At 44.1% G+C, this 27,477-nt stretch overlaps 1 protein-coding gene across 1 annotated transcript in view; it reads right to left on the reverse strand.

Annotated features, from left to right (window-relative positions):
- Positions 1 to 974: 974 nt before the first annotated feature.
- The window catches only part of PEPD (peptidase D), a 56,551-nt gene continuing 30,048 nt past the window's right edge, over positions 975 to 27,477 (reverse strand). The window contains exons 10-15 of the mRNA XM_085857213.1: positions 27,315 to 27,383; positions 8,369 to 8,446; positions 7,424 to 7,572; positions 6,728 to 6,912; positions 6,217 to 6,408; positions 975 to 1,639 (exon numbers count right to left, since the gene is read on the reverse strand). Of these exons, the coding sequence (XP_085713339.1) occupies positions 1,505 to 1,639; positions 6,217 to 6,408; positions 6,728 to 6,912; positions 7,424 to 7,572; positions 8,369 to 8,446; positions 27,315 to 27,383 (808 nt within the window). The 3' untranslated portion in view covers positions 975 to 1,504. The remainder of the gene's footprint in view (positions 1,640 to 6,216; positions 6,409 to 6,727; positions 6,913 to 7,423; positions 7,573 to 8,368; positions 8,447 to 27,314; positions 27,384 to 27,477) is intronic.

Genomic DNA, 27,477 nt, shown 5'->3' on the forward strand with positions numbered 1-27,477 from the left:
TCCTCTTCCACGAGCCTAGACTTTGTGGACAAAGAAAAAAAAACTGCTTTACCATGTTCTTCGTGTAATCGTTTGGCGTGAGGGATGATAGTGCGAACAATGTTTGGTCCAATTTATAACCCGTGCCATCCCTACATATTTATTCCATTTCCTTATCCATTTCATGTCTCGATGTTTGATTACAATTCGACAAAACTAAATTTATTCCAAAGTGAATATTTTCAGGAAGTTAAAAAATTATGCAATAGGTGGGAAATTCCTGACACCAAATTTTATTGGGAATTCTCAATTAAAACCCATCTTATGGGGCTAGAAAGCCTTATGGCTTGGGACCTAAGGGTCCTGAGTTTAAGCCCCCGTTGGCTGTTGAAGTAACAGCAGGTGGGGTTTACTCAGCCTGTCCTCCTTCGGAGGTCAACGAAATGAGTACCAGTGTACTGGGGTAATAACCATTCAGGGTATTCTGCGTCGGAGTGGCGACCCGTCCAGGACTGTACTCCTTGCCAATGAAACTGCCTCGGTCGTCCTATGCGCCTTGATGGCGTGAATATAATGGTATCGTAATAATAATAATAATTATTAACTAGTGGTGTTTTGCCCTCACCTTCTTGTTAAATGATGACGAGTTTAATGGATTTCCGCCCTTCCCCCACACTTGAAGTAGTCCTAAGCTAGCAACACTTACACTTGGCAAAGTACGTCAGTCCTTCCCCAGGCAAAAATGCTCCATTTATAACTATGGCATATTACAGTAGTACTTTCATATACCATAGTTGGTAATAGGTCCTACTACAGTAGTCTGCAGAGAATTACTACAGGAAAGGAATGCCTAGGCTCCGTGTAGTTTCCAGCACATCACACAATCTTCCCCAGAAGCCACTGGAATGCAAGTCTGTTTTGGCTTCCCTTTATGCAGCCACAACATACATGCATCCAAAATGGCACGATGATGAGAAATAAAAAGATCACAATAATTGGTCATTCAGCAAGAATGTATTAAAATCAAGAATCATTTCATTTGATCTCAAAGGGTGGCTCATGAGGTACGAAACCTGCATGATGGTACCAAACTACCCCAGCAATCTGAGGAATTATTAGAGGTACAATAGCCTTCCCAGAACGTACAGTTTAACACGTTAGATATTAAACAGCAAAGAGACAATCAGAATAAAAAGAAATCTAGAATTTAACGCTTACCTTGCCTTCCAACATCTGCTGTGTGACGAATCAACGGGAGATAAAACTGACCGATTGATGGATTATGCACGAACTTGGCTCCTTATAGCTCAATCATTATCGAAAGGTGGACTTGGGCAATGATCAGATGAAATAACCCCAACCCGATCGTTGCCGAAAACCCTTACCCATCATTCGCAGCCTGAGATTATAATTTTGCTCAAATTAGAAAACGATAGCGAATGCTTTGATATCGAAAAGTATGATCGAGGGCGACGGGTGGTCAAGATGAAGTCCCACACCCACCCTCTCCCCCTCGGTGATGTGTCTAGGCTTTGAAGGATTTAGCAGCTCCCTTTTTGCCCTCAGCCATCAAACGTTCGACCTCATCCACAGTGCGTGGAACAGTTGTCAGGAGTTCAGCCCCTGATTCTGTTACCACAATGTCATCCTCAATGCGGACCTGGCGGTGAAGATGAAAGGAGGGAAGGGAGGAGAGGAGAGGAGAGGAGAGGAGAGGAGAGGAGAGGAGAGGAGAGAGGTCAACCTCACTTTTGAGATACGATTGCACGGTATTGATAATCATCGACAAATTAGTACTGCGAGTTACGTTTGGTTCAAACATTTAAACACTTCCTGAAAAATGAACGATATTTAAATGTGGTAGATGGGAGACTACATCATGAGTTACTCTTTATGCTCAGATGAGAAGATTACAAGTTAACAGTTTGTTTCACAATTATGATCTCATTGGAAGTCTAAACACACCTCGGCCTTTTGCAAATGGTCAATTAATTTGGAGCAAGGGGATCATCGATGGAGAACATGATTATCTTTTTGGCTGGTGTTTGTGTCACGCTTGCATCCGTACCCTGCTCATTCAATTTGCCCCTTTAAATAGGCCAATCCATTTAATTTCCCCTCAATTTAAAACATTTATAGTTCCTTTGCCTCTACAGCTTTCAACGTCGTTAAAAAATTCTCAGACATGAAACACTTTGGGTAGTTTGAAGTGTCATGTTGTGAGCAGGAACAACGAATTATAAAAAAAACTCTACAGTGAGGCTGAATGGTTGGGAGTCAAAGAGACAAGGAAGGGGAGGTGGACAAAATACTGAAATCAACTGTTATCTTCAGAAATAATCTAATATTAGCAACAAATGTCAGAATGGTCTTCAGAATCACAGAGTGCAGCATACAGCTGGCTGTCTAATCTACATTCATCAGTTGAGTGACAACATCCCACGACATTGGTCCCACCTGGCCATTTATGTTGTACAGGGTTGAAATATGAGACACATCATGAGCCTTAAGTCACGTGTCCCTCATCGTTTTCACGAGTCCTAAAATCCTTCGCTCCATTGACGAAGGTGTTCAGCTAAAGTCTTCTTTTGTGACTACAAACAGGTGTTCGACAGTCACAAACTGATTGTTGGCGAAATGCACTCATAAATGAATAGATCATTGAAACGGCGAGAGAGGTCATAGAACATGAAACCCTGCACAGCGTTGCTTAAATTTTAATAAAATAATGATTATAACGATTGTTTTAAAAAAAAAAATCCGAAAGTTTAGTGCTGTTGAAGTAATTCAGAGGCAAGTCCCGAATACCACACTTCTACACCACTCCATTTAACCTTTATTTTAAATTGAAGTACAGTACTGCAAAACTAGAGGTTCTTGGAAGTATTATGACAGATAATTTATTGTGTTCTACATTCTTCAAGTATATCATTAAATTTAAATAACATAAAGATTTAAAAATATTATAAATAATTTAATTCCAGAATTTACTGCCATTTTCTGCAGCGTCCATCACCCTATCAAACACATTACATTAGTTATTCCTGCCAGTTGTGTGTGTCCTTATAATATCCTCAAAAACAGTGAGTTTCCTGCTTGGAATGATTTTCATTGTTGTTTGACTGCTAGTATAGGCAGGCAGACAGAGTAAAAATATTATCTCTCTCCTTTTTGTGGATGTGCGATCGGGACAAATTCAGAGACAATGTTTGGAAAAACGAAAGACTGATCTTCCTATTTATGTTCTGATTTGTGTTTGAAACATAACATTCGGTTTAAATAAGCTGTTCCTCGATAATAAATTGACAATCAAACTGATAAGACAGACGGACGGAAATTAACCAATTGCTTAACCCCACTTTTCGCTTCACATGTGCGGGGTAATAAAACTGCCCTCAGTAGAGCGCAGCATACCTCCCCGCCAGGACTGAACGGTTTATGTTTTGTATCCCACTGATAGATCGGATCTAGAACCAAAATCAAATCGATTCGTCCTCATCACACACCTAACCTGTCCACCAAGTTTCGTCTGAATCAGTCAATCACTGCTTGCAATATCGTGCTATGTATCGTTTTGGCCATACGTCTCGATGCTGAAGAATCACAAAAATAATTAAATAACCCTCGTTTCCAGATCTAGATCCAGATCTTCACCAAAATCGAATCAATTCGTCCTCGGCACACTTCCAACCTGTCCAGAAAGTTTTGTCCGAATCCATCGACAACTTTTTGAGATATCCTGCTCACAAAGGGATAGACAGAGAGACGGGTGAAAACATAACCTCCATCCACCTTTGGTGGCAGAAGTAATGAATACAATTGCTAAAAGTACAATAAGTTTGTTTAAAGTCTTTCAGAAACTGTTCGATTATTAATAAAACCCAGTGTCGTCCCTTTAAGATGAGTTTATCCACAATAAGTGGGTGATTGAACTTTGACCCCGGTAGAATGCAGCAATGAATTTGACCCTGGTATCAGCGCAGGTCAAATTTGAAACATCAATGTCGGAAAATGCAAGTATTAGAGAAGCATTTTGGAATAACTGGTTTATATTGCCGCTGATATGCAGCATAAGGGCCGAAACACAGCTCTCCACCATTTTCTATCGAGGTCGAGATGATGCACTACCTTCCATATTAATCCCAGATTCCATGAGGATTAGATCCTTCTTCACAGTTTGACTCTTGTTTATTTATTTTTGTATGCATGGTCGAGGCTCGTGGAAGAGCTCGAGCAGAATGAAAGGGGGAAACACCAACAGCAGAGTAGAAGTGAGAGGGAGATAAAGGGAAGGGGGAGAAGGACTCATGTGAGTGAACAAGATGCACATAAGATGAATGAAACACAGAAAGAAGAGGAAGGGGAAAGCCGGGATGAAAGAGAAAAGAAACAAATCAACGGACAACAAACAAACGGAAAAAGGCGAGGCAGAGGTGGAAATGTCACAATAACCTGGAAAGATGGGAGTGCTTGGGAATGGGGTAGAATAAATCATGAGTATCGATGGGGGATGACCCTAAGGTGCTGTTTTAAAACCCTAGAAGGAAGAATGTCTCCCCAAAAGTCTTCTCCTGTTAATTCTGCTTTTGTATATTATTTTTTACTCATCTTTCTTCCTTCGTTCCTTCAACATGTCCCAACCATTTCAGTCTTGATTTATGGATTCTCACATTCACTGGCATTTGTTCAAGTCTTTCTCTGATAGCTTCATAACTTCCGCCACCGAAGGTGGACGGTGTTTATGTTTTCACCCATTTGTCTATCTATCTGTCTGTTAGGACATCTCAAAAGGTTGTGGATGGATTCGGCCAAAAGTTTGTGGACAGGTTGGGTGTGTGACAAGGACAAATTGATTAGATTTTGGTGAAGTTCCAGATCTGAATCCGGATACAATAATTTTTTTAAGTTTTCAAGTGATTCTTCACCATTGATTGATAGGGCCAAAATAATGATATATAGCACGATACCTCAAACAGTTATGGGTGGATTCGAAGAAACTTGTTGGACACCTTGGGTGTGTGACAAGGACAAATTTATTTGATCATGCTCAAGATCTGGATCCGGTTAGGATAATTTTTTTAATTTCTTATAAAAGTATCACATTTTATCTTTCACATGTTTCTCAACAAGCATAATTCAAAGGAATCTAGTTTTGTTGAGTGTCCATGTGCATGATCCGTTTAATAAGGTCTTAACAAGACATTACAGTAAGGAAATAGACCATAAATAAATAAATAAGAATGAGATGGCACCCCAGCATCACATCTGTCTCTCCTGGAATCTGTGGAATCTAAAGCTCGCAACATGATTGAGGTCTGTGTTCTTTAGCACCTCTCCTCCGGTCGAGCTCCCACTAATCTCCAACCGTCCCCAGCTGCTCCAGGACACACAGGTTCTTCCAGTAACTCCCTCACGTTGAAACTCCACCAATTTTTCTTTTTTTGGAAATTGTCTCGTCAAAACTACTCTCAAAGTCTATTTGCTTCAAGGACAGTTTCCAAAATATCAAAGTAAAAACGAGAATAAGACGTCGTGCAGAGGACGATACTTGCAAAGTCCATAATACAAATTTGACCTCAACAATAATTGGTGGTTGAATTCAATGACCAAATATGCAACTCCTCTTCAAATTTCAAGTAAATCAGATGAAAATTGACAATTTTAGAAATTTGGCCCATGTTGACCTTTTGGCCTATGTTGACCTCAAAAATAATTGGTGCTTGAATTCAATGACCCAATATGCAACTCCTATTCAAATTTCAAGTCAATCGGATGAAAATTGACAATTTTAGAAATTCGGTCGATGTTGACCTCAAAAACAATTGGTGGTTGAATTCAGTGACCTGATTTGAAAATCCTGTTCAAATTTCTAGTCAATCGGATGAAAATTGAGGATTTTAGAAATTTGACTAATTTGTTGATTTTTGGTCAATGTTGACCTTTTGACCTCAAAAACAATATGCTTCTTGCTTTTGACAAAGTCTACCATGTGGTGAAGTTTCGTGAAGATCGGTTTAAAATTGTGACCTGTAGGCGATAAACGGACAGACAGACAGACAGACAGACAGACAGACAGACAAACAGACAAACAGACAAACAGACAGAATAACAAAATCCACTGACCAATATACTTGAAAAATCTTCGATTTTGCAAGTAATAATCGAGGATTACAAGCTGATGTTAAAAAAGGAAGCAGAGATGCATGGAAAGTGATGTCAAGTAGAAAGATAACAAACCCCTCCAAATCCACGGAAGCGCTGGAGTGCAGAGCGATTTATGAAAGGAGTGAGAACTGGATCAGAGAGAGCTTGGTCCAGCAGATGGTTGATGAAGTAGATGCCAGGCTCCACAGTGAGAACCATACCTCGCTGCAGTACACGGGTCGTGCGCAGGCTACGCAGACCTGGCGCTTCGATCCGCTCTGTACCCTGAGAGAAGCAAGGAAGGGCGAGAACAGGTTGTATCGTTTTGGCTGCAACAAAGGCTCGTGGATGAGAACTGAAGGGATAGGGGGTAAGATTCGATTGGGATGAGACAGATATTGCAGGATGGGAATGGGGGAGGGGACAAGTCTTGCACTAATCGGTGAAACATATCATGTTTCACGAACTCGGACCAAGGGTCTGGAGCAGTACCTGGGAATGCAAGATTAGGTTCTACACATAGATTGGAACTGGAGTTTGGAACTTCAACATAAACCCAAAAATAGAGCATCGACAGAAGAGAGAAAGAGAGATTTTTTTTTACCTGTGGGTAGCCCCCAACATCATGGACATCACAGCCCAAGAGATGTCCAAGACCATGGGGCATAAAAACTGCACCAAGATGCACAGCCTCCATGGCAGCTGGATCTCCATGAACCAACCCCAATTCTGTGAGCTGAGCCAGCTGCACCCTGTTTGCCAACCTGTGCATGTCTGTCCATATCACCCCTGCGTGCCACACAATGGCAATCCATCAATACAAGTTGTCAATCTATGGTCTAAGCTTTTATAAAATCTTGTCCTATCCATTGTGATGCAATCAGTATCGATGATTGCAAGTTGTAATTGCAAAGAAAAATATTGATCGCATCACGATGGACATCCATTGCATTGACAAAGAGTAGACTCAACAAGTTACATTTAAAAGATTTATCAGTCGAGTTCAGTTACTAAACAGTTGGGAAACGTTTTCAAAGACTGAACAGAGTGGTACTCAAAAAGAATGAAACACCAGCAATTAGCACAACTGCCCAGTAAGGCAAGGCTCAGGTATGACCACTCGGTAGCAGATAAGGTTGGTCCTGAGCCTCGCCGTGGTGGGCAACTCCGGTTAGTCAGTGATGGTTTCATTTTCTTTTTCCAAAATAGACCTTTCCAACTACAAGAAGCTTTGGTGAATTTCAACAGGGTGGTGGTTTAAAGTTGTGACTTAAGTTGACAGAAAGCTGAGATGCCCAACCAGGTTTGATGGCAGCCAAGACTGCGCGCGAGGCCTTTAACACCGCCTCGTAGATGGCACGTTGGTCAGAGGTGAACGTGCCATTAACGGGGAATGAGCACGTGATGTCCGAGGCATAGCAACAGTATTCGCCACCCATGTCAAACAGGCTGTGGGTTTGGGTGGGAGAAAAGAGAGCGAGGAGGGAGGTGTGAAGGTGGTAGGGTGGTGGTTGAGAGGCTCTGGAACAAGTCTGGTCTTGTGTTTGTCAAGGAGCCTTTTCTTTTTTGAAAGAAGATCACACGATGTCAAAACAAAGTTTGTTTTTTTTAGAATAAGAGGCAAAGTTGAAGCTGTTTTTAAATTTCCCCTCAACGGCATTGTTGAAATTATAACCGGTTCATACATCGAGCCCTTGGGTTGAGATTTTGGTGAAATGGGTAAGAGTATAATTGGGAATGTGTACAGCTTGTAAAGACTAAAAACGTGGTTTATAATAATCATAATCTCAGTTAACTTAGTGGAATGATAATTACACCTTACATGTTGCACTCGGTCACAAATCCTACGATGCTTCTGTACCCTTGTCTGTAATAAATTATTATTAAATCATTTATCCTTCGATGCAATGCTATAAAACCATTGTCCGAGTGTAATCCCACAAACATGTCCTACATTTTTGACTCTTCCACAAGCCTCGACATATGTGTGTACGTCTTCAAAATGGATGAAAATGTTAAGAAGTTTTCCACGAGCGATCAATTCATCGCGTGGTTCTGCGGCAGCACATCGCCGCTCTCCACTCAAATCGAGAACGTTTCCATGGGCAGAGGTTTAAAACACCACGAACCCCGACCTAACGAGTGCTGCTAAAGCAATGGCGTACAATTTTAAGGTGACAGGAGGGCTCGGAACAGTACATAGATGGAGTGGTGAATCACAGCAAGGTGGAGATGTACCACGCACCACATATCTCCGTCGAGAAGGCGTCGATCATTGGGAGCACCAGCATGCCCGTAGTGCAGTGTGGACGAGTTATGACCACTGCATGAGAGACAATGATATGATGACAATCAACAACATAATTTGCATATCGATTTAAATCATACTCGTCGTTTTGTTTGTTCTACCACAACCATGGCGTACTTAGTCAACGAACGAATAGCACCGACTTATCCAAACTGCTTTGGTGGTGAGCCAGTGGTCATACGAGACAAGATGCAAGCCACATGCAAGGCCTTCTCCACTCCCCCTACAGCCCTTGGCCACTTGACATTCCATTAACGGCCTGTCATGACGCCCACGGCTCATTGCACGTCTGGGGAAATTCCGCCAACGTCACAGGCCACATGTGGCAGGGAGGTCAATAAGGAGAGCTGCCGACAGGATGGGTGTAGTCATAACCTCAGAGAGCAGCAGCTAGGGTCCAGGTGAATGTCATGAACCACCAAAATAATCACCAACATTATTAAAAGGAAGATGTCCACCTTCAAAAAAACGTGTCCTTCACCCTGACAGGGAACAAAAATTAAAAAGGGGACAAAAAGGGGACTTGGTGGGGGACAGAAGGACATAATTGGGGGGAAAAAAAACATTCAAAGCACATATTGCACAAAAAAAAAACATACCATCTAAACTCTAAAGGAAATGGTGGAGGCCCCAATTTTTGACAGGTGTGTCAGCATGCTCAGAACAAGCTGTGAACATTTTTTGTGGCTGACAACCAATCCGGGACATGTCGACCATCCAACGCAGGGTGCAACATTTTGTGCTGAGTGACTACGAGAGAATCAAACCCACAGCAATGAAGGCAATGAGACGAGGATCTTCCCACTCAACCACTGAGCCGCTCATCCAAGATATGTGATCATGTGACAAACATCTTAAAAATAAATAAATAAATAAATAAAACAAATAAAAAAAAGATTCTGCGCCGACGTGTAATGTCTGATTTATGGTCCAACCACAAACCATACATTCAGACTTTGAAAAGCCGTATGGTCGAAAATAAAGGCTCAAATGGATCCAAAATTAAAGAATTTTTTTTCTTTTAACACCGGAGGTGGTGGGGAGGGGAAGGACGAAGACAGAAAATAGTCAAATCCTTTGCCCTTAGGTATTTATCCATTAGTCAGGGCTGACGATCGTGCTTTTGTACAACAACATTTTGCACAAAATTCTGATCAACTGCGCCCTCGTGCGTTGGACCAAGTCCGAGTACGAGTGAAAGACGAGATACAAAAGCCTTAACACCCGGCAAACCACAAGGAGCCTAATAAAAAAAGAGAAGACTGCAATAAATGAATGGAAATTAATTCATGAAAATGTCCATCTTCCATTTATCAGAAACTACTGTACGAGGGCACTCGGTGGAGCGCATACCTCTGCCACGCAATGCTTGATGTACAAGAACATATCGACCCCAATACATTTTTGAAAATCATGACATATATCGTTTTTGGCCCTGCCTCTCAATAGTGAAGAATCACTTTTAAAATTAAATAACCTTCGTATCCAGATCCAGATTCGGATCTTCACCAAAATTGAATCAATTCTTCCTTGACACACACACACACACACACACACACACACACACACACACACACACACACACACACACACACACACACACACACACACACACACACACACACACACACACACACACACACACACAACACGTTCACCAAGTTTTATCCGAATCCGTCCACAACTTTTTGAGATATCCTGCACACAAACATACAGACAGACAGACAAACACAGACAGAAAGGGGTGAAAACATAACATCCTTCACCTTCGGTGGCAGAGGAAATAAAGTTAATCACCAATCAACTATCAGGGGAAAAGAACAGGTTAGGACCAGTGTGGTTCCATTGAGGAATATCACCAGGAAAGTGGTTAGTGATGAAAGTGAGATGGCAGGCTTATTAAACAGGTGTATTTCTTCAACTTTTACACAAGAACATTCAGGAGAATTGCCAATGGCTGAGAGTATCTATCGAGGAGGTGAGGAAGGGCTTTTACAGAAGATCCAGGTTGGAGTGGAGGAAGTGAAGGAACAGCTCGGTAATCCAAGAGTAGATAAGGCTCCGAGTCCAGATAATATGCAACCGAGAGTATTGATGGAGGTCGTTGAGCAGGTAAGCGAGATGTTAACGGATATTTTCAATAGTTCCCTGGAGTCAGGACAGGCACCGGAGGATTGAAGAGTAGCAAATGTAACTCCATTATTAATAAAGAATCCAGAGAAGAATTTGGTAACGAAAGACCTGTTAGTTTGACTTCAGTTGTTGGGAAGGTGTTGGAGACATTAATTCGGGACCGGATGCAGAACCATTTAAACAAATACAAATTAATTAAAGGTAGTCATCATGGGTTTACCAAAGGTAGTTCCTGTTTAACAAATCTTTTAGAGTTCTATGAAGCAGTGTCTGATTGGGTGGATGAGGAAAAGGTGGTGGACATAGTATATCTAGACTTTAAGAAGGCATTTGATAAAGTACCACATCGGAGGTTGTTAGCCAAAGTGAGGGATTGTTGAGTGGCTGGTCAGGTAGCTAATTGGATTGCAAACTGGCTTCGGGATATGAAGCAAAGAGTGGGTGTGAGTGGGAGGATGTCTTGCTGGGAGGATGTAAGTAGTGGGGTACCTCATGGATCAGTACTCGGACCATTATTATTTATTATTTACATCAGCGATTTGGATAATGGGGTGAAAACAAGGCTTTCCAAATTTGCAGATGATACAAAGCTTGGAAGTGAGGTGGCTAGCAGAGGGGGTGGTGAACAGATGCAGGAAAGTATTGATACTTGCATAGATTGGGCAAAAGATTGGCAGATAGAATTTAACCTGAGCAAGTGTAAGGTGTTGGTGATGGGAAAGAACAATGAAAATAGAGATTACAGGATGCAAAGGGTAATTTTGGAGCGTGTCACACAGGGGTAGGATCTGGGTTGGTAATAGATATGGGAGGTAAGCAGGCAGCACAATGTCAGGCAGCCATAGGAAAAGCAAATAGGGTTTTAGGTTGTATAAGGAGGGGGATGAATTGTAAATCAAAAGAGGTGGTGTTAACATTGTACAGGAATTTAGTGAGGGCCACATCGAGAATATTGTTTGCAGTTCTGGTCACCATAACTGAGGAAGGACATCGATGCCATGGAGAGGGTTCAGCGCAGGGATACTAGATTGATCCTGGGCCTAGCTAGACTCAGCTACGATGTGCGGCTGAAGGAGACAGGGATACACTAGAAAGGAGGTTGTTACGAGGAGATGTGATAGAGATGTTTAAGATAACGAAAGGTAAAGATAAAATAAGTGTTGATGAATTATTCAACGGAGTAGACAGTGATAGGACCAGAAGCCATATCTTGAGAGTAAAGAAGAGGAGAGTTAAGATGGAAGTAAGGCAGCGGTCTTTTACTCAGAGAGTAGTTAATGCATGGAATGGCCTCCCTGGAAAGGTAGTGGCAGCAGAAACAGTGGATAAGTTTAAATTAGAATTAGATAGGTACTTGGAAGTTATGGAGATAGAGGGGTATAGGGATGTTAGCAGGACTTTTTGGTAGTTTGAGCATTGATGGTTGATTGTGTGCATGTGTACGAAATGCTGCTGGTGGGGGTCTCGTCAAGGGGTATTGTGTGGTTGATGTGTGTTTTTAACCAATCCCATGCCCCCTCCCCTGAGGGGAAAAAAATACAAAAACTACCAAAACTTAAAATAAACAGTAGATTTTAAATAAAAAAATAAGAAAAAAAGTATATATACATTTGCATTTTCTTCTTTGGATCTTGTGTTGATAAATTAGTATGCTGTTCGAGCAGGCATGTTGGGCTGAATGGCTTCCACCTGCGTCTGTTTTCCTTGTATAACTTATTGCAGTTAACAATAGCAAGACTTGTCGTCATACGATAAAAAGAAACTCGTTTAAGAACCATTGGACTCGGTAATATTTGCAGGTGTGCTGTAACTGAAAAGAAAACTGAAAAGTTTGAGTTCAGATGCAGACCTGAACGTCCATTCAGAAAGTACAGCAAACTCCATGGTTCAAGAACACCGTGTCTGCAGAGGACCAGGATGACGGGTTGTTGTTGTTTTTTTATACATAGTCGAGGTTTGTGGAAGAGCTAGTACCGTGAACAAACGGATCAGGATGCAAAACACATGGGGTACATAAAATAGACACAGAAGGAAACTTTAATGAAGGAAACACTAGAAAATTGGAAGGAAGAGGGATTTTGGTGGGGTTAACGAGGGTATAAAAGATCATGGTTTTGAATTGGGGATGATCTGAGATGGTGGTGAACAGCTGTCTTGAACACCTGGTGGGAAGAATGAGATTGAAGAGGACGTGGAAGTTTATTCCACAGGCAAGAAAAAAAAAATGAGGAACAAATGACAGGAGGTGAGCAGTGATCCTGGATTTAGGTTTCACAAGAAGGGTGTTGGTGGTGGATCATGTGACCCTACAAAAACCTGGGGGGGGGGGCAAAGCACGTAAAGAGCAGAGGTTGCAAGACCAGAAAGTAGGAGGTAGAATATAGAGACCACTGACCTGTCTGCGATGGCGATGTGATGGACACATAGAGACTCAGCTTCATCACGGGAGATTTCAATGATCTTGAACACCTTGGTTTCCACGGCCGGCATCAAGCTGAGCAAGATGTAAGGCAGGGGAGCCACCCCAGAGGGGAGAGCAGTACTCCACCAAGCTGTGGATGAAGGCCTTGTAGGTGGATAGAAGTTCAGGTGTGCCAAGGAAGGAGTAAGTTCTTATAGTACGATCATGTTCCATTGGGAATCAAACTCAGTTTCAACATATTAAGCACAAGGTTCAAAGTGTGCAGAGTTTAGATTGTTGGTTGTTCCTTTGTATCCGAAGAAGGCCATTCACATGAAACATGCGAACCACCTTCCCAATTTGCTTATCGTGCAGAAGCTGCTGCCCAGACAGCAGCCACACTCTAAGGTAGCAAGCGGTGAAATGTGGTGTCAAGGAACTCCCAAGAAGACCAGAACACTTGCTGCCCACAGTCCAGGTTGAAATTAGTCGTTTGTTCATGGTACCGGTGTTAGCTCTCCTACACTTCGAGAAGGACACTGTCGGGTATTTTCCTTTAATACGCACCAACTAAAGCCATTGAAGGATGCGCAGTTTAACGTTCATCCAAGGAACAGCACACACATTGATGTCTCACCCTGCATGCAAAACACCGGGATGACAGTTTATAGATGGGTCGGGAATCAAGCCCAGACGAGACAGATCCAGACCTCATGTGTGTGTGTGTGTGTGTGTGTGTGTGTGTGTGTGTGTGTGTGTGTGTGTGTGTGTGTGTGTGTGTGTGTGTGTGTGTGTGTGTGTGTGTGTGTGTGTGTGTGTGTGTGTGTGTGTGTGTGTGTGTGTGCATGGGAGCGTGCGAGAGGGGTAGGAGGTTGGGTGGGGTACCCTCTCCAAACACTGCATTACTCATAAGGAAGAGGGTTTTCCAGCGGAAGGGAGAGGTAGCTGATGTAGACGAGAAACAAGACTGAGTCCAGGGCACTGCCTTGGGACAATCCATCCTTCACTGGGAGATGAGAGGCGAGGTCTCCATTGATAGCAACACATTGACTGTTTCAGTGGAGGGAGTCAGAATATCAGGAATTGGCTTCTGAGTTTCTTTAGTGTATGCGCATCCAAGAATCATTTTTAATGAGGATACATTTTCCAAGTAAAAATATGACACCAGGCTCTTTATTTGGTGAAGGTCTTTCAACAATGAGTATAATTATGCTTGGATACTGAAAAAAACAAGGGGGGAAATGCAATGTTAAAAACCAGTTCTTATATAGACTAAATTAATCGTCGCAAATTAATTTCCCGTAATCAGATGCGATGCTGGCACACCGTGGAGCTATAGATAAAGGCCTTGTAGGTGGAGAGTAGTTCTGGTTTATGAAGTAATGACTTGGAATGACACAGGATGCCCATTCTGCTGCTGGCTTTGACGACCAGTGTACGTGGACTTTTGAAGTTGCATTGCACTCAACTTGTTTAAGTCAGTGTTGCTTCGGTTTGCTTGTTTGGTGTTCGCATCTAAGTCCTTCCCTCAATAATGATGCTGTGACCTTCAAGTATCAAATAATAATGTGTCAATTGCTCCATTGTCTATGAATGTCCTTGCTGTAAATATCTCTGTCTTCTCCCACCTCCTTTCTGGTCTTGCAGCCTCTGCCCTTTCACTGTTCTGCCCCACTCCCCACCCCTCCTCCAAGTTTCTGCAGGGTGCACATGGTCCACCATCAACCCCCTTCTGGTGAAACTCCCAAAATCCAGGATCACTGCTCACCTCCACTCATTCATTCCTTGTTTTTCCTGCCTATGGAATGAACTTCCACGTTCTCTTCAATCTCAATCTTCCCTCCAGGTTTTCAACACAACTAATCACCACCATCTCAAATCATTCCCCATCCAAAACCATGATCTTTTCTACCCTCGTTAACCCCCTCCCCAAGCCCACCTCTTTTCAGGTTTCCAGTTTTTCCTTCCTGAAGTTTGTTTCTGTTTCCACTACTCCTTCTTCCCCACATCCCGTATTTGTCAAGTTCGCCCTCTATTTTGTCCCTCAACACTGCCGTTGGTGTTTTCCTTCTCACTTTCTGCTGTTCCTTTTGTTCTGTTTTATGTTCCTACGAAGGACGGCAGCCTCGACTCTTCATCGACAATAGGCACAGATAGCATTAGCGACGTAGAATACCCAGCCTGCTGCTGGCTTTGGAGGTTAGGTTTTATATGTTGCTGCCCAAGGAGACACAACACACTGACGGTGAGTCCAAGATGCTTAAGGGGCTGAACCTATTCCAATGATGACCATGGATATAGGTGGATTCTGTTTGACGATCCTTCCAGAGTGACAGAGTGATTGGGCAAGATTTTACAGAATGTGAAACAGGCGTTTCATTTATCAGATCAGCATCCAATCAACACAGCTGCTCTCTGCCTGTCAGTGGGATGGGGGTATTGCATGTCACAATGTGGAGTCATCTGCAAAAAAAGGAAGAAAACGCTTTCCTGAGCATCGGCGAGGTCATTTCCGTAGATTAGGAACAAGACTGGCCCCAAGATACTGCCTTGAGGCAGTCCAATCTTCACTGGGAAAGGGGAGGAGAGGGATCCATTGATAGCAACATGTTGACTATGTGAATGGAGGAAGTCAGAAATCCAGCAATGAAGACAGTCAAGTGTGTGCCACAGACAGCGAGTTTAGCAATCAGGGCAGGATGAAAGATGGTGTCGAATTCGAGACATGTATCCAGGGAGACATCTCATGAACTGTTTGAGATTTAGGGCCACCAATCATTGTTGAGAAGAGCAGCAGCATGTCCAAAGTTGAGTGACGGGATGGAATCCAAACTGATGGTCCGAGATCAGGCTGCTTGAAAACAGGAAAAAAAAGAAGACTGTCTGCAACACTGATGGATTCCATGACTTTACTTATAATTGGAAGTGAGCTTACTGATCGGTAGTTGATGGGATCTGTTTTTGCACCCTTCATTTGGACGGCAGCGATGTTTCCAGAGTTCCAGGCAGATGAGAGGTGGTCAAAGGAAAAGGACAGATTGAAGAGCACAGAGGAGAAGCAAGAGCGGCAAAGGATTTGCATACATCTGGCCGCTGATGCCATCTGGACCCATTGCCAATAAAGAGTCAAGGCTGGACCGAACCACCACTACCTTCTCAGTTGTGAAAGACAGAGTTGAGAAGGCAATGAGTACGAATGGGTAAGGTGGGGACAGAGTGGGATAAGTTGGATACACAAGTTTGGAGGAAACACCGAGTTGAGACATTATCTCAGGCAGAGTCTGCAGTGTCTCATGAGTACGAAAAACCTGCTCTGCTGCTCCTCTTGCTCTCTCTTGCTCTCTCTTGCTCTCTCTTGCTCTCTCTTGCTCTCTCTTGCTCTCTCTTGCTCTCTCTTGCTCTCTCTTGCTCTCTCTTGCTCTCTCTTGCTCTCTCTCTCTCTCTCTCTCTCTCTCTCTCTCTCTCTCTCTCTCTCTCTCTATCTCTCTCTCTCTCTCTCTATCTCTCTCTCTCTCTCTCTCTCTCTCTCTCTCTCTCTCTCTCTCTCTCTCTCTCTCTCTCTCTCTCTCTCTCTCTCTCTCTCTCTCTCTCTCTCTCTCTCTCTCTCTCTCTCTCTCTCTCTCTCTCTATTTCTCTCTCTCTGCCCTTTTCACCCTGTCATTTAACAAAGTGTCGTCCACCAGACGGCGGTCTCCTTGGGTTAACCTGAGGCGGTCCCTTCGGGTGGGTGCCTGGAATGTCCTATCCCTAAGAGAGGATGATCACCTGTCTCTGTTATCATCTGAGCTCAAGCGTTTGGACATCGGGATTGCAGCTCTCTCTGAGGTTCGGAGACCGGATTGCGGCGAGATAATGGTGGGTGGTTACACCTACTATTGGTCTGGTCGCTCTGATGGTTACCATACCCAAGGAGTTGCTGTAGCTGTGTCCAATAAGCTGACCCCAATGATAATTGAGGTAACACCGGTCAACGAGCGTATTATGAGATTAAGGATTCGTCACTCCTTAGGTGTCATTTTCCTGGTCTCTGTTTATGCTCCGACTGAGGCGAGTGATCTCACCGTGAAGGATGCATTCTACGCCACACTCGAGTCTGTGGTTGATCAGTGCCCCAGACGAGATACACTTCTAGTCTTGGGGGATTTCAATGCATCGACTGGAACTGATAGGGACGGTTATGAGGTGTGTGTTGGTCCCCATGGGTCAGGAACTATGAACCAGAATAGCACTAAGTTCCTTGACTTTGCAAGAAGTCATGGACTTAGGGTGGCTGGTTCATGGTTTCAGCGCCCACAAGCTCATCGCTGGACTTGGTATTCCAACGCTGGCGGTGTGGCAAAGGAGATTGACCATGTCCTCATTGACGGTCGTTGGAGGATGATCCAGAACTGCAGGGTCTACCGGAGTGCTCAGTTCCTCAATACTGACCACAGGCTTGTTGTAGCAACTCTAAAGCTGCACCTTAAATCCTGGAGAATGGTACCATCCCAGCCGAGGCTGGATGTTGCCAAGCTCAGGGATGAGAGAGTAGCTGAGGAGTTTGCGAACAGGCTGAGGGGACACTTGGGGGGTCTGGGTGCTTTGGGGGGTCCTGAAGAGTTGTGGAGCGCCTTCAAGACCACCGTCCTTGATGTTGCCGGTGGATGCCTTGGAGCTCACCGCAGGGCAAAGAAGAATTTTGTCTCTCAAGGGACACTGGATACCATTGACCAGAGTCGCAGGGCCAGGCTGAATGGCAGAGCTGAGCTATTCAGGGAGCTGAGGCATACAACTGTACGTGCACTGAGGGTGGACAAGTAGGCCTATGTGCGAGGAATCTGTGAGGGGGTAGAGCATCACCTGTGAACAGGTGATTCTCGTCCCGCTTACAGGGGAATTCGCGCATTACGTTCATCCAAGCCCATCCCTCGGAGCACTACAGTTCGAGCAGAGAGTGGTAGGCTCTTGACAGAGGAGTCTGAAGTGAAGGCCCGCTGGGCCGGTTACTTTGAGCGGTTGTACCAGGCTGATCCCCCAACTGTCGAGTTGGACGTCAAGGGTGTTACAATCCCTGTTGCTGACCCTCGAATCAACTGTGGTCCACCTACGCTTGTGGAAACACGGGCTGCGGTGAACCAGTTGAAACGGGGCAAAGCTCCAGGGATCTGTGGCATCCATGCCGAACTTCTCAAGGCTGGTGGAAATGCTGCACTCGTGTTGTTGCATGCAGTTTTGTGCTCTGCCTGGAACACAGGCATCATCCCAACTGACTGGAAGAGGGGCCTTGTTGTCCCTCTCTGGAAAGGGAAGGGTGATCGCCAAGACTGCAACAACTACCGAGGGGTGACGCTGCTCTCAGTGCAGGGCAAGGTCTTTGCTCGGATAATTCTCGATAGGGTTCGCCACCATCTGCTTGAGCACCAGCTTCCAGAGCAGTCAGGCTTTACACCAAAGAGGTCAACGATTGACCGTATCCTTGCACTTCGTGTCCTCACCGAACGCAGACGAGAGTTTCGGCAGGGGCTGCTTGCAGCCTATGTTGATCTCTGTAAAGCGTTCGATTCAGTGAATCGGGATGTCCTCTGGAGGATTCTTGGTCTTCGTGGGGTGCCACCAAAACTGATCGATCTGATGTCTGAACTCTACTCTGGTACTGAGAGTGCTGTGAAGTGTGGTGGTACCATCTCTGACTTATTTCCAGTTGTTACTGGAGTTCGTCAGGGATGTGTACTTGCCCCCACACTTTTCAGCACTTGTATGGACTGGATTCTCGGGAGGATGTCGGAGAGATCAAGTTGCGGTGCGTCATTTGGGAATGTCAAGATCTCGGACCTTGACTTTGCAGATGATGCAGTCATCGTTGCGGAGACTTTAGACATCCTCTTGGGGGCCCTCGAGGTGCTGAATGAGGAGTCGGAGCCGTTGGGATTACGGGTTTCTTGGGTCAAAACTAAGATCCAGGCTTTCGGTGACATCTTGGATGCTGCTGTCCTGTCTGTGTCTGTTTGTGGTGAGGATGTTGAGATCGTGGAGCGATTCACTTACCTTGGCAGTGATATTCATGTCTCTGCTGGCTGCGAGTCAGAGGTCAATAGACGTCTGGGTCGGGCCTGGGGAGTCATGGATTCACTGGATCATGGGGTGTGGCGCTGCCGGTACCTGTGCGGGAGGACGAAAGTCCGAGTCTTCAGGTCCTTGGTACTTCCAGTCTTGCTCTATGGGTGCGAGACTTGGACTCTGACCAAGGATCTGAGACGGAGACTTAATTCCTTTGGTACCAGGTCTCTTCGGAGAATCCTTGGCTATCGCTGCTCGGATTTTGTGTCCAACGAGTGGTTGCTAAGAGAGACTCGGATGAGATTTGTTACCTGCATAGTCCGTGAGCTTCAGTTGCGGCTGTATGGACATGTGGCTCGTTTTCCTGACTGATCCTGCTCACCAGATTCTCTCAGCGAGGGAGTCTCATGAGTGGAGGAGGCCAGTGGGTCGACCACGTTCCTCATGGTTGCAACAGGTTGACCATCATCTCAAGGAGATGGGGATGGGCCTGGCATCTGCCTGGGGGATGGCCAGACGGAGGCCCCTGGAGTACCGGCGGAAAGTGGACGCAGCGACGTGCTGTTCTGGCACATGCTCCCATACCTGACCTGACCTGATTTAACAAAGATAATCTTCCATCTGTGTGGAAATCAGCCATCATCACAGCTTTACATTAAAAAGATGCAAAAACAGATCCCCTTAACTACAGACCAATCGGCTTACTTCCAATCATCAGCAAGGCCATGGAATCCATCATCGCAGTTGACATAAAATCATTCCTTTTCTCCAACAGCCTCATCTTAGATCATCAATTCTGATTCAGACCTGGTCACTCTACAATGGAAATGCTGCCTCTACTCTCCCAACAATGGATGGAGACCCTCAATATCAGACATGGGATTGAGGCCATCTCTGGAAATATATCGAGCTTATGATAGTTTGGCATCCTGCCTTGCTTTCTAAACTGCCTGTCTATGGAATCCAAGGTCAACTTCACTCTTGGATTACTGACTTCCATCACTCTCGTAGCCAACATGTGGCTCTCAACGGAATCCTTTCACCTCTCTGTCAAGGCTGGAGTACCCCAAGGCAGTGTTCTAGACCCTATCTTATTCCTAATCTTCATCAATGATCTCACTGACTCTCTGGAAAATCCTTTTTATCTCTTTGCTGATGATCCCACCCTCTACCCTTGCAATCTTGAGAAATCTATCGATATTGATATCTCTATTTTCTCTAATCTATTTTCTTGTGCCAAAAGATGGGAAAGCCAAGAGCAATTCCCAGAAATGGCATCGACACATATTACACACACGAATAAATGTCAATGTGTGTGTGTGTGTGTCTCCTCCATAAGTCCAAAACCATGAAACCTTGCGGCCTGAAACTTTGTACGCATACTAAGCGAGCTCCAAGGGAGTGCATGACTGAAAACTGGGTGTTTGGGTTAATAAAACATCCCTTTTGAATATAATTAATGGCCTTATTTAATTATATCTTTTATCGGGCACTCCTTGGCCATCTTGCTCTCTGGGGTCTTAAGGCGTATCCTGGGTTACCTAACTGGCATCTGAAGCCGCCATGTTTTTTGGCCTGCTCAACCATGCCTTGACTTGGAACAGGCCACAACAATTTCTTAATGATAACGTGTTTTGCGTTTTTTTCCACTTTCCTCACTCATATTATTATCGAATGACTGTTCATCATAGCTATGAATCGCTGGGTACATTGCAATGCTTATAAACACCTGGAGACGCCAGCGTTTATAGTTTTATTTAATTTCCGCACATGCTATAACCTCGAGAATCTCTTAACGTAAGCTGAATTACAAAATTTAAGCTCCAGAATCAAACTTAGCAGCAGTTCCGACTCCCACAAAAGTGTTAATTTGTCCAATTCAGACATATTTGACATTTTGGGCATCTCCAGGAGGTGTGTGTTTAATATAACAGTTTGGTGATTGCTCATCACGTACCAAGCGAGCGGTTTCTTATAAATTGTTTCGTTGGAGTGCTTAAGCCGGTTGGTGAGCGCTATACAATATTTGCACTGTCACTGAATACTATATCAAAGTTCACTGAATACTATATCAAAGAATACTATTGAACAAAGTCTAGGGGCCACTCGCGTGCTGTCCTGTGGTGCAATAGGTGGTTGCTGGCTCACTGAAAATGTGAAATTATATTTTCCACAACATTTCCCCTTTTTGTACAATCTTCCATTATACGACCCGTTACTTTGTCATATATAAATACAAATAAAAACTAAACATTTCATTTTTAAAAGTTTTTTTTCAATCATTTTGTGGATTGCTTGGTGACGCCACTTGGCACGTGTTCTTCAAGCTTCAATCAATGGCGATACCATGGTTCTATACCGCAGATAGGAAGGCAAAATAAATTGCATAATCACAATGAGTAAAAAAAATGTTTTCAGTTGTTGTGAAGTCATGAATCGCCACATCACGGCAGGAAAGCCAAGACATACGCATGCTCACTCCAAGCTGTCTACCCTGGGTTGGAATCCCGACCCAGCTATAAACTGTCATCCTGGTATTTTCACAAGCAGGGTGATTCATCAATGTGTGTACCATCTCTCAGATGTACATTAAACTGGGTGTCTCATCTTCCTGAATCCCATTCCCCCTCCCCTCTCTCATCCTCCTTCCCAACCTGATATATATATATATATATATATATATATATATATATATATATATATATATATATATATATATTTATTCTCTCTTCCTTCCTCCTCCCCTCTCCTCATTCCTTCCTCCTCCCCTCTCCTCATTCCTCCTCCTCCCCTCTCCTCATTCCTCCTCCTCCTCCCTCTCCTCATTCCTCCTCCTCCCCCTCCTCCTCCCTCCTCCTCCCCCTCCTCCTCCCTCCTCCTCCCCCCTCCTCCTCTCTCTCCTCCTTCCTCCTCCTCTCCTTTCCTCCCTGTTAGAGAAATGACGAGTTGTATTTGCGCGCGTGTGTATATATATATATATATATATATATATATATATATATATATATATATATATATATATATATATATATATATATCTATATATATATATATATATATATATATATATCTATATATCAACCTTCCCATCTACTTTCTTAACAAGCCTCTTGAAGAGGTTCAGTCACTCAAACTCTTGGGTCTCAACTCTCAGCCATGATCTATCTTGGGCAAGCTACATTTCAAAGTTGGTCTCCAAAGCCAGATGCCAATTGGGCAACCTGCGTCATGAAAAGCCTCTCCTTGGCACACCTGAGCTCCTATCCACCTCCAAAGCTTTCATTAGCAGCTTGATGGAGGACTGCTCTCCCCTCTGGGGTGGCTCTCCTGCCTCACATCTTGCTCCGCTTGACGCCGTGGAAACCAAGACTTTCAAGATCATTGGAATCTCTCACGATGAAGCCAAATCTGAGGGCGTATCACTTTGCCATTGTGGACAGGTTGGTGGTCTCTCTGTCCTCTTCTGACTCATTTCTGGTCTTCACACTTTGCTCTCTCCATGCTATGTCCTCCACAGGTATCTGCAGGATGGATGCGGTCCACCAGCAACCCCCTCCTAATGAAACTGCCTCTATCCTGAATCACTGCTCACCTCCACTCATTTATTCCTCTTGTTTTTCATGTATTCCTCCACTCACCTCCATTCATTTATTATTCACCTCCACTCATTTATTCCTCTTTTTTTTTTTCTCTGCCTGCGGAACTGCCTTCCATGCACATTTCAATCCAATTCTTCCCTCCAGGTCTTCAAGCTGTTCACTACCATCTTAAGTCATCCCCATCCAAAATCATGATCTTTTCCATCTATATATTGTTGTGGGCCGGGGGTCGGTGCGAGGAACGGCCGCCAGGTGGAGCGGTAGAGCCGTCTCTCACCGAACACCCGGAATTGCAGGTCGGAACCTTCGGACAACTCCGTGATCCGGACAACTTAAGGACCGTGATAGCTAATTCCCTGATGGCATGGGGTAGGGTTAATAGCCAAATTTCAATATACCTAAGTACCCATGTCGTCAAATTACCGGGGAAGTCATACCCTCAACGGACTGTCAAACCGGGTCACTCTAATCGATCAGAATTACCAAAGTCCGTTGGTCCAAACGACAACTTACAGCCCAATCGGTTTACTGGTTCTCACGCACAAACCGTGCTGGGTCAATAATAGGAAGCACAACAACGAGCTGGTACATTGAACAATTGGGGTTTATTTATCATGGGGCAGGGGAGCACAAAGGGCAGAGTTAAAACCGAATACGAGAAATGCAATTTATATACAAGCAAACACTGAGCAATTTCTACTTAAGGATGGGGCCCACGGACACACACACACACACACACACACACACACACACACACACACACACACACACACACACACACACACACACACACACACACACACACACACACACACACACACACACACACACACACACACACAATAAATGGACCCCGTCGGGTCTTTGTTCGGTCCTCCAGCCGAGGAGGATAGTTCAGCTGGGGGAACAGAGCCTGGACGGGTACCTTTCCGCCTCGTGCGGTCACACAGACTCCAACCCACCACGGTGGGACACGAACCCATGACCCGAAATCCAAGAGCCCATGATCCTGGCTGCTCGACCACCATTACCACGAGGAGCCCCGCAAAAGACCGCAGACCACGACCGCTGATGACGACTGCTCCAACGACACACACGAAGAGCAATGGCCACGATGACTGCTCTACTCTACTCTTGACGACCACTCTGCTCTTCCCTTTCGCGAGGTCCGAGGGATTTCTTCCTCTCCCACTCGCCTCCTGATTGGACGGTGGCGAACATCCCATCTGGCTGGGCGGGGCCGCCCTGAGGTAACTCGTCTCCGGATTGGTCGGGGGCTTCTGAGGTACTCTTATCCCTCATTGGTTGCGAGGCACACCCATCGCGCTAGGCGGAGTCGACTTCACCCCGCCTATGCCCGTTGCCCCGAACACGTGCATAATGGCGATGATGGAGCGAAGGGGAGATTTGATGTAAAAAAAAAAAAACCTGACAAAAAAGAAACCCGCAGCACACAAATGAAATTAACCCATTAGACAGAAGGACGGGACCCTGACTATAAACACATACTTATCGAAATAACTGAACTGCGGGGATTGCTGTCTGTTTGTGTGCAAATGGCTGCCAGATTCGTAACATTACTAAAACTCTCATCTTGTATGTATGTTCCCGAAATACAGCCAAAACGGTACACAATAGCGCAAAAATTTTAGTGCCACCTTACTGACCATTCTCCTGCGGAGTGCAGTATCAAGTTTCGTTCAAATCGGGCAACGAAAAAATTATGTAAAAAAATAAATTCCCGATTCAGTCAAGTTTTGGTATGACGATCCATAAAGCACAAGGACAAACCATGGAGAATGTGTTGATACACCTCGAGAAACCGGTTGGCCGAATGATGACTCCTGAGGTAAATGCTCAAATTTTCTTCGAGTTAAAGTTTGACCACTAAATTAAAAAAGAAGTTTTTTTTTTTTTTTCCCATCAACCGCTGTCACAACGGGAACCCAAAGGGTTCACGGGTCGTCTAGTACTCATTAAACCACCCCCACACCTCTCCCAAAATATTGCTTATGTATTCCCCTTGTCCACCCTTTGCATTCTCCGCTACCCTCACCGTTTTCTGCATCCCTTGTTTTGCCGTCTCAGTCTACTTTCTCCCTCCGCCCTGCTGTTGGTGTTCCCTTTGTTATGTTTTGTCATGATCTGTTCTGTGTCCTAGTTTACCCATGAGCCTTGAGCATGCATTTAATAATTAAAAAAGCAAAAAACAAAAAAAAAAATACACCACTGTGAGTTTGAGATCAGTTCCAAACTTCTAACATCTTCAAACCAATGGAACCTCAGCCTCCTTTACTTTATCCCTTCCTCATCATCACCATCACCAAAACATTGTGTGCACAGAATGGCAAACTCCGATAGCCCCATCATGACAACCAAGCGAGGAAACATGGGCAATATTATGACCATCCCAACATGGGAAATATAATAAAAGCTGGTCACTCAGGTTGGACCAACATAACCTCGACAGACCCCGGTTGTAGAAACAATGGGTCACCCGATGAACCTTTTGCTGACTAGATGTGTGGATCTCCATGAAGGGAAAGGGATGGGAGATGATGGGGTGTCCTAAACAGTCACACACCGATTATAGTGGCAGGGAATATGTTCAACACATCATTCATTGTGATCAGAGAGAAATATACAAAAGTGAAATGATGCATTTAGGATGGAAAAAAACGAGATTACAGGTTCATTGGATGCAGTGTTATTTCACTTCTGGCTTTGAATGAACCACAATCCCAAAATAGTTCACAAATCAACCAATGATGAATGCAGCAAAAAAAAAGAAGAAGATAATGAGAACTTTTAAATATGCTAAGCAAGAGTAAGAACTTTAAAGGGAGAATTAAGTGAAGCTTATCCGACTAGTGTATGACATAACAAAGGACAAACCCATTCACACACAAAATGCAAACAAAACAAGCGGTTGCGGTGAAAAAAACACGAAAGTTCTGTGCAGACAAACAACCAAACAAACGGACACAAACACAATACTCTCTCCTTTGGTAAGGGTAATAAAAGCAATACAATTAACAAATCAATGCTTTAGCAGGTGGCAAGTGGCACAGAGTGGCGAATGGCGAATTCAAGTTTGGAGTCAATTCTTGGATTGGGCCGAGAGTTTGTGCCATTTTTCGAATGGAGTGCGGCGAACAATGCGGTGAATGCCGAAGGAATGCAGTTCTCACAATCAAGAATATGAGCTTAAGGGTTTTGCTTGATCTTTTATCTTTTGATGACAGATGTTGGTGATTTCATGTGCCAGTGACAAAGGACGGATACATAAGCAATGCGAGCATCAAAGAGGTTCACGGTTGCCTTGAGTGAGCTCAGATGTTGTGCCAGATAAAACAGAAGGGACGTGTCGGAAGCATAAAAGTACAACCTCGAGTGGAATGCCAATAACGAAAATAATTACATTGGACAGATCAGAGTCTTCCTTAAAATGGCTTTTATTAGTGGCCTGCCAGTTTCACCAGAAGGGACTACACAGGTTTGCTCTCCGTCTGTCCACCCGGCCCACATGTAGTTTTTCAGACTATTTTTTCCCATACCCTTTAACATATTGAACTGAAACTTGGTACATGGCTTTATTATGATAAGTTACAGAACAAGTTCGAGTTTCAGGAAGTTTCATCCGCAAATTTACATACAAGAAAATAAATAAGAAATAAATAAAACCTAACCCACATGAGGCACGGCTCCTTTTATAGTACAACTGGTGGAATGCTGGGTAGTCTCCGATCACACTTATACAAACATTTAAATTGCAGGCAAGGACTTTCCTTTGATTTCAAGAAGCTAGTGACGAAGTAAGCCAATGATGATAAGCACCTCGGGACTTTAATCCTGACCCTCCTTATATCTTTCTGCACAAACAGGAGCTTTGGTGTCCACCCTCTCAGCTCCCCTTTGACCTTCTCTTTTCCTGGGAGTTCTGGAGTCTCAGTTCTCTCCTCAACCTCCAAGGTCGCTTTTGCGTACTTCTTCACGCCAGCTTGTGCGTTCTCTATTCTCCAGGACCTCCTTCTTCCTCTCCCCTCTGTCCTCCTTGGCAGAGGCATCCTCCAGGCTGCGCTGCCCACTGGGCTGTGTCAATAAAAATAAATCCATTTCCTGCTTCAGGGCCCAAGAGCACAATATGCCGCCGTGGCTGGCTCATACTTGCCAGACAGATTGTGACGGCCTTTTCGGAGCATGTGAGGCTTTTTGTGACTGGGATTCCTCACCTCGCCCCTCCCACAAACAAGAGGTGTTTACGAATACAATATCAGCCTCACTTTCCTGTCTATAAATTACATATGCTTCCTCCTCAGTCACATTTTACAAGACTTACTCTGACAGGTCCGTTATATAAAAATATAACCTCTCATACTCAAAACAACCAAGCTCTGAATTCACCACCCCCCCTTCCACATAACATTATTAATTATTATTATTATAATAAAATATCATTGTAGGATTTGTCAACAGGTGAACCAAGCAAGAAGAAATCCCCCAAAAAGTGTTAGGTCCATTCTGTGTTCCAGCTCTTCCATGAACCTTGACCGTGTATCCCAAAAAAATAAATTAATAAATAAAAAGGTGAAGGAATGCAAGGTATTAAGTAAATAAATCAATATTATTAAAACAACCAAATCGATGTAGGACAGGATAGGCTCAAGAGATATGCAACAATAAAGAAAGTGCATGGAGGTAGCAGGAGGAATACCTGGCGCAAATGCAGGTGTACGAAACATGGCGCATACCCCCACGGCTGTAGCAGAAATGCTGAAAAAGGCTGGGGGCAGGAAAAGAGTCAGGACATCAATTATAATTTTAAAAAAAACGTTCAATTCAATCATTCATGATTATATGAGAAATAATTAAAGAAA

This window comes from Eptatretus burgeri, chromosome 15 (genome assembly GCF_056783735.1).
Source record: "Eptatretus burgeri isolate ZD-2024b chromosome 15, Ebu_testis_v1, whole genome shotgun sequence".
NCBI lineage: Eukaryota > Metazoa > Chordata > Myxini > Myxiniformes > Myxinidae > Eptatretus > Eptatretus burgeri.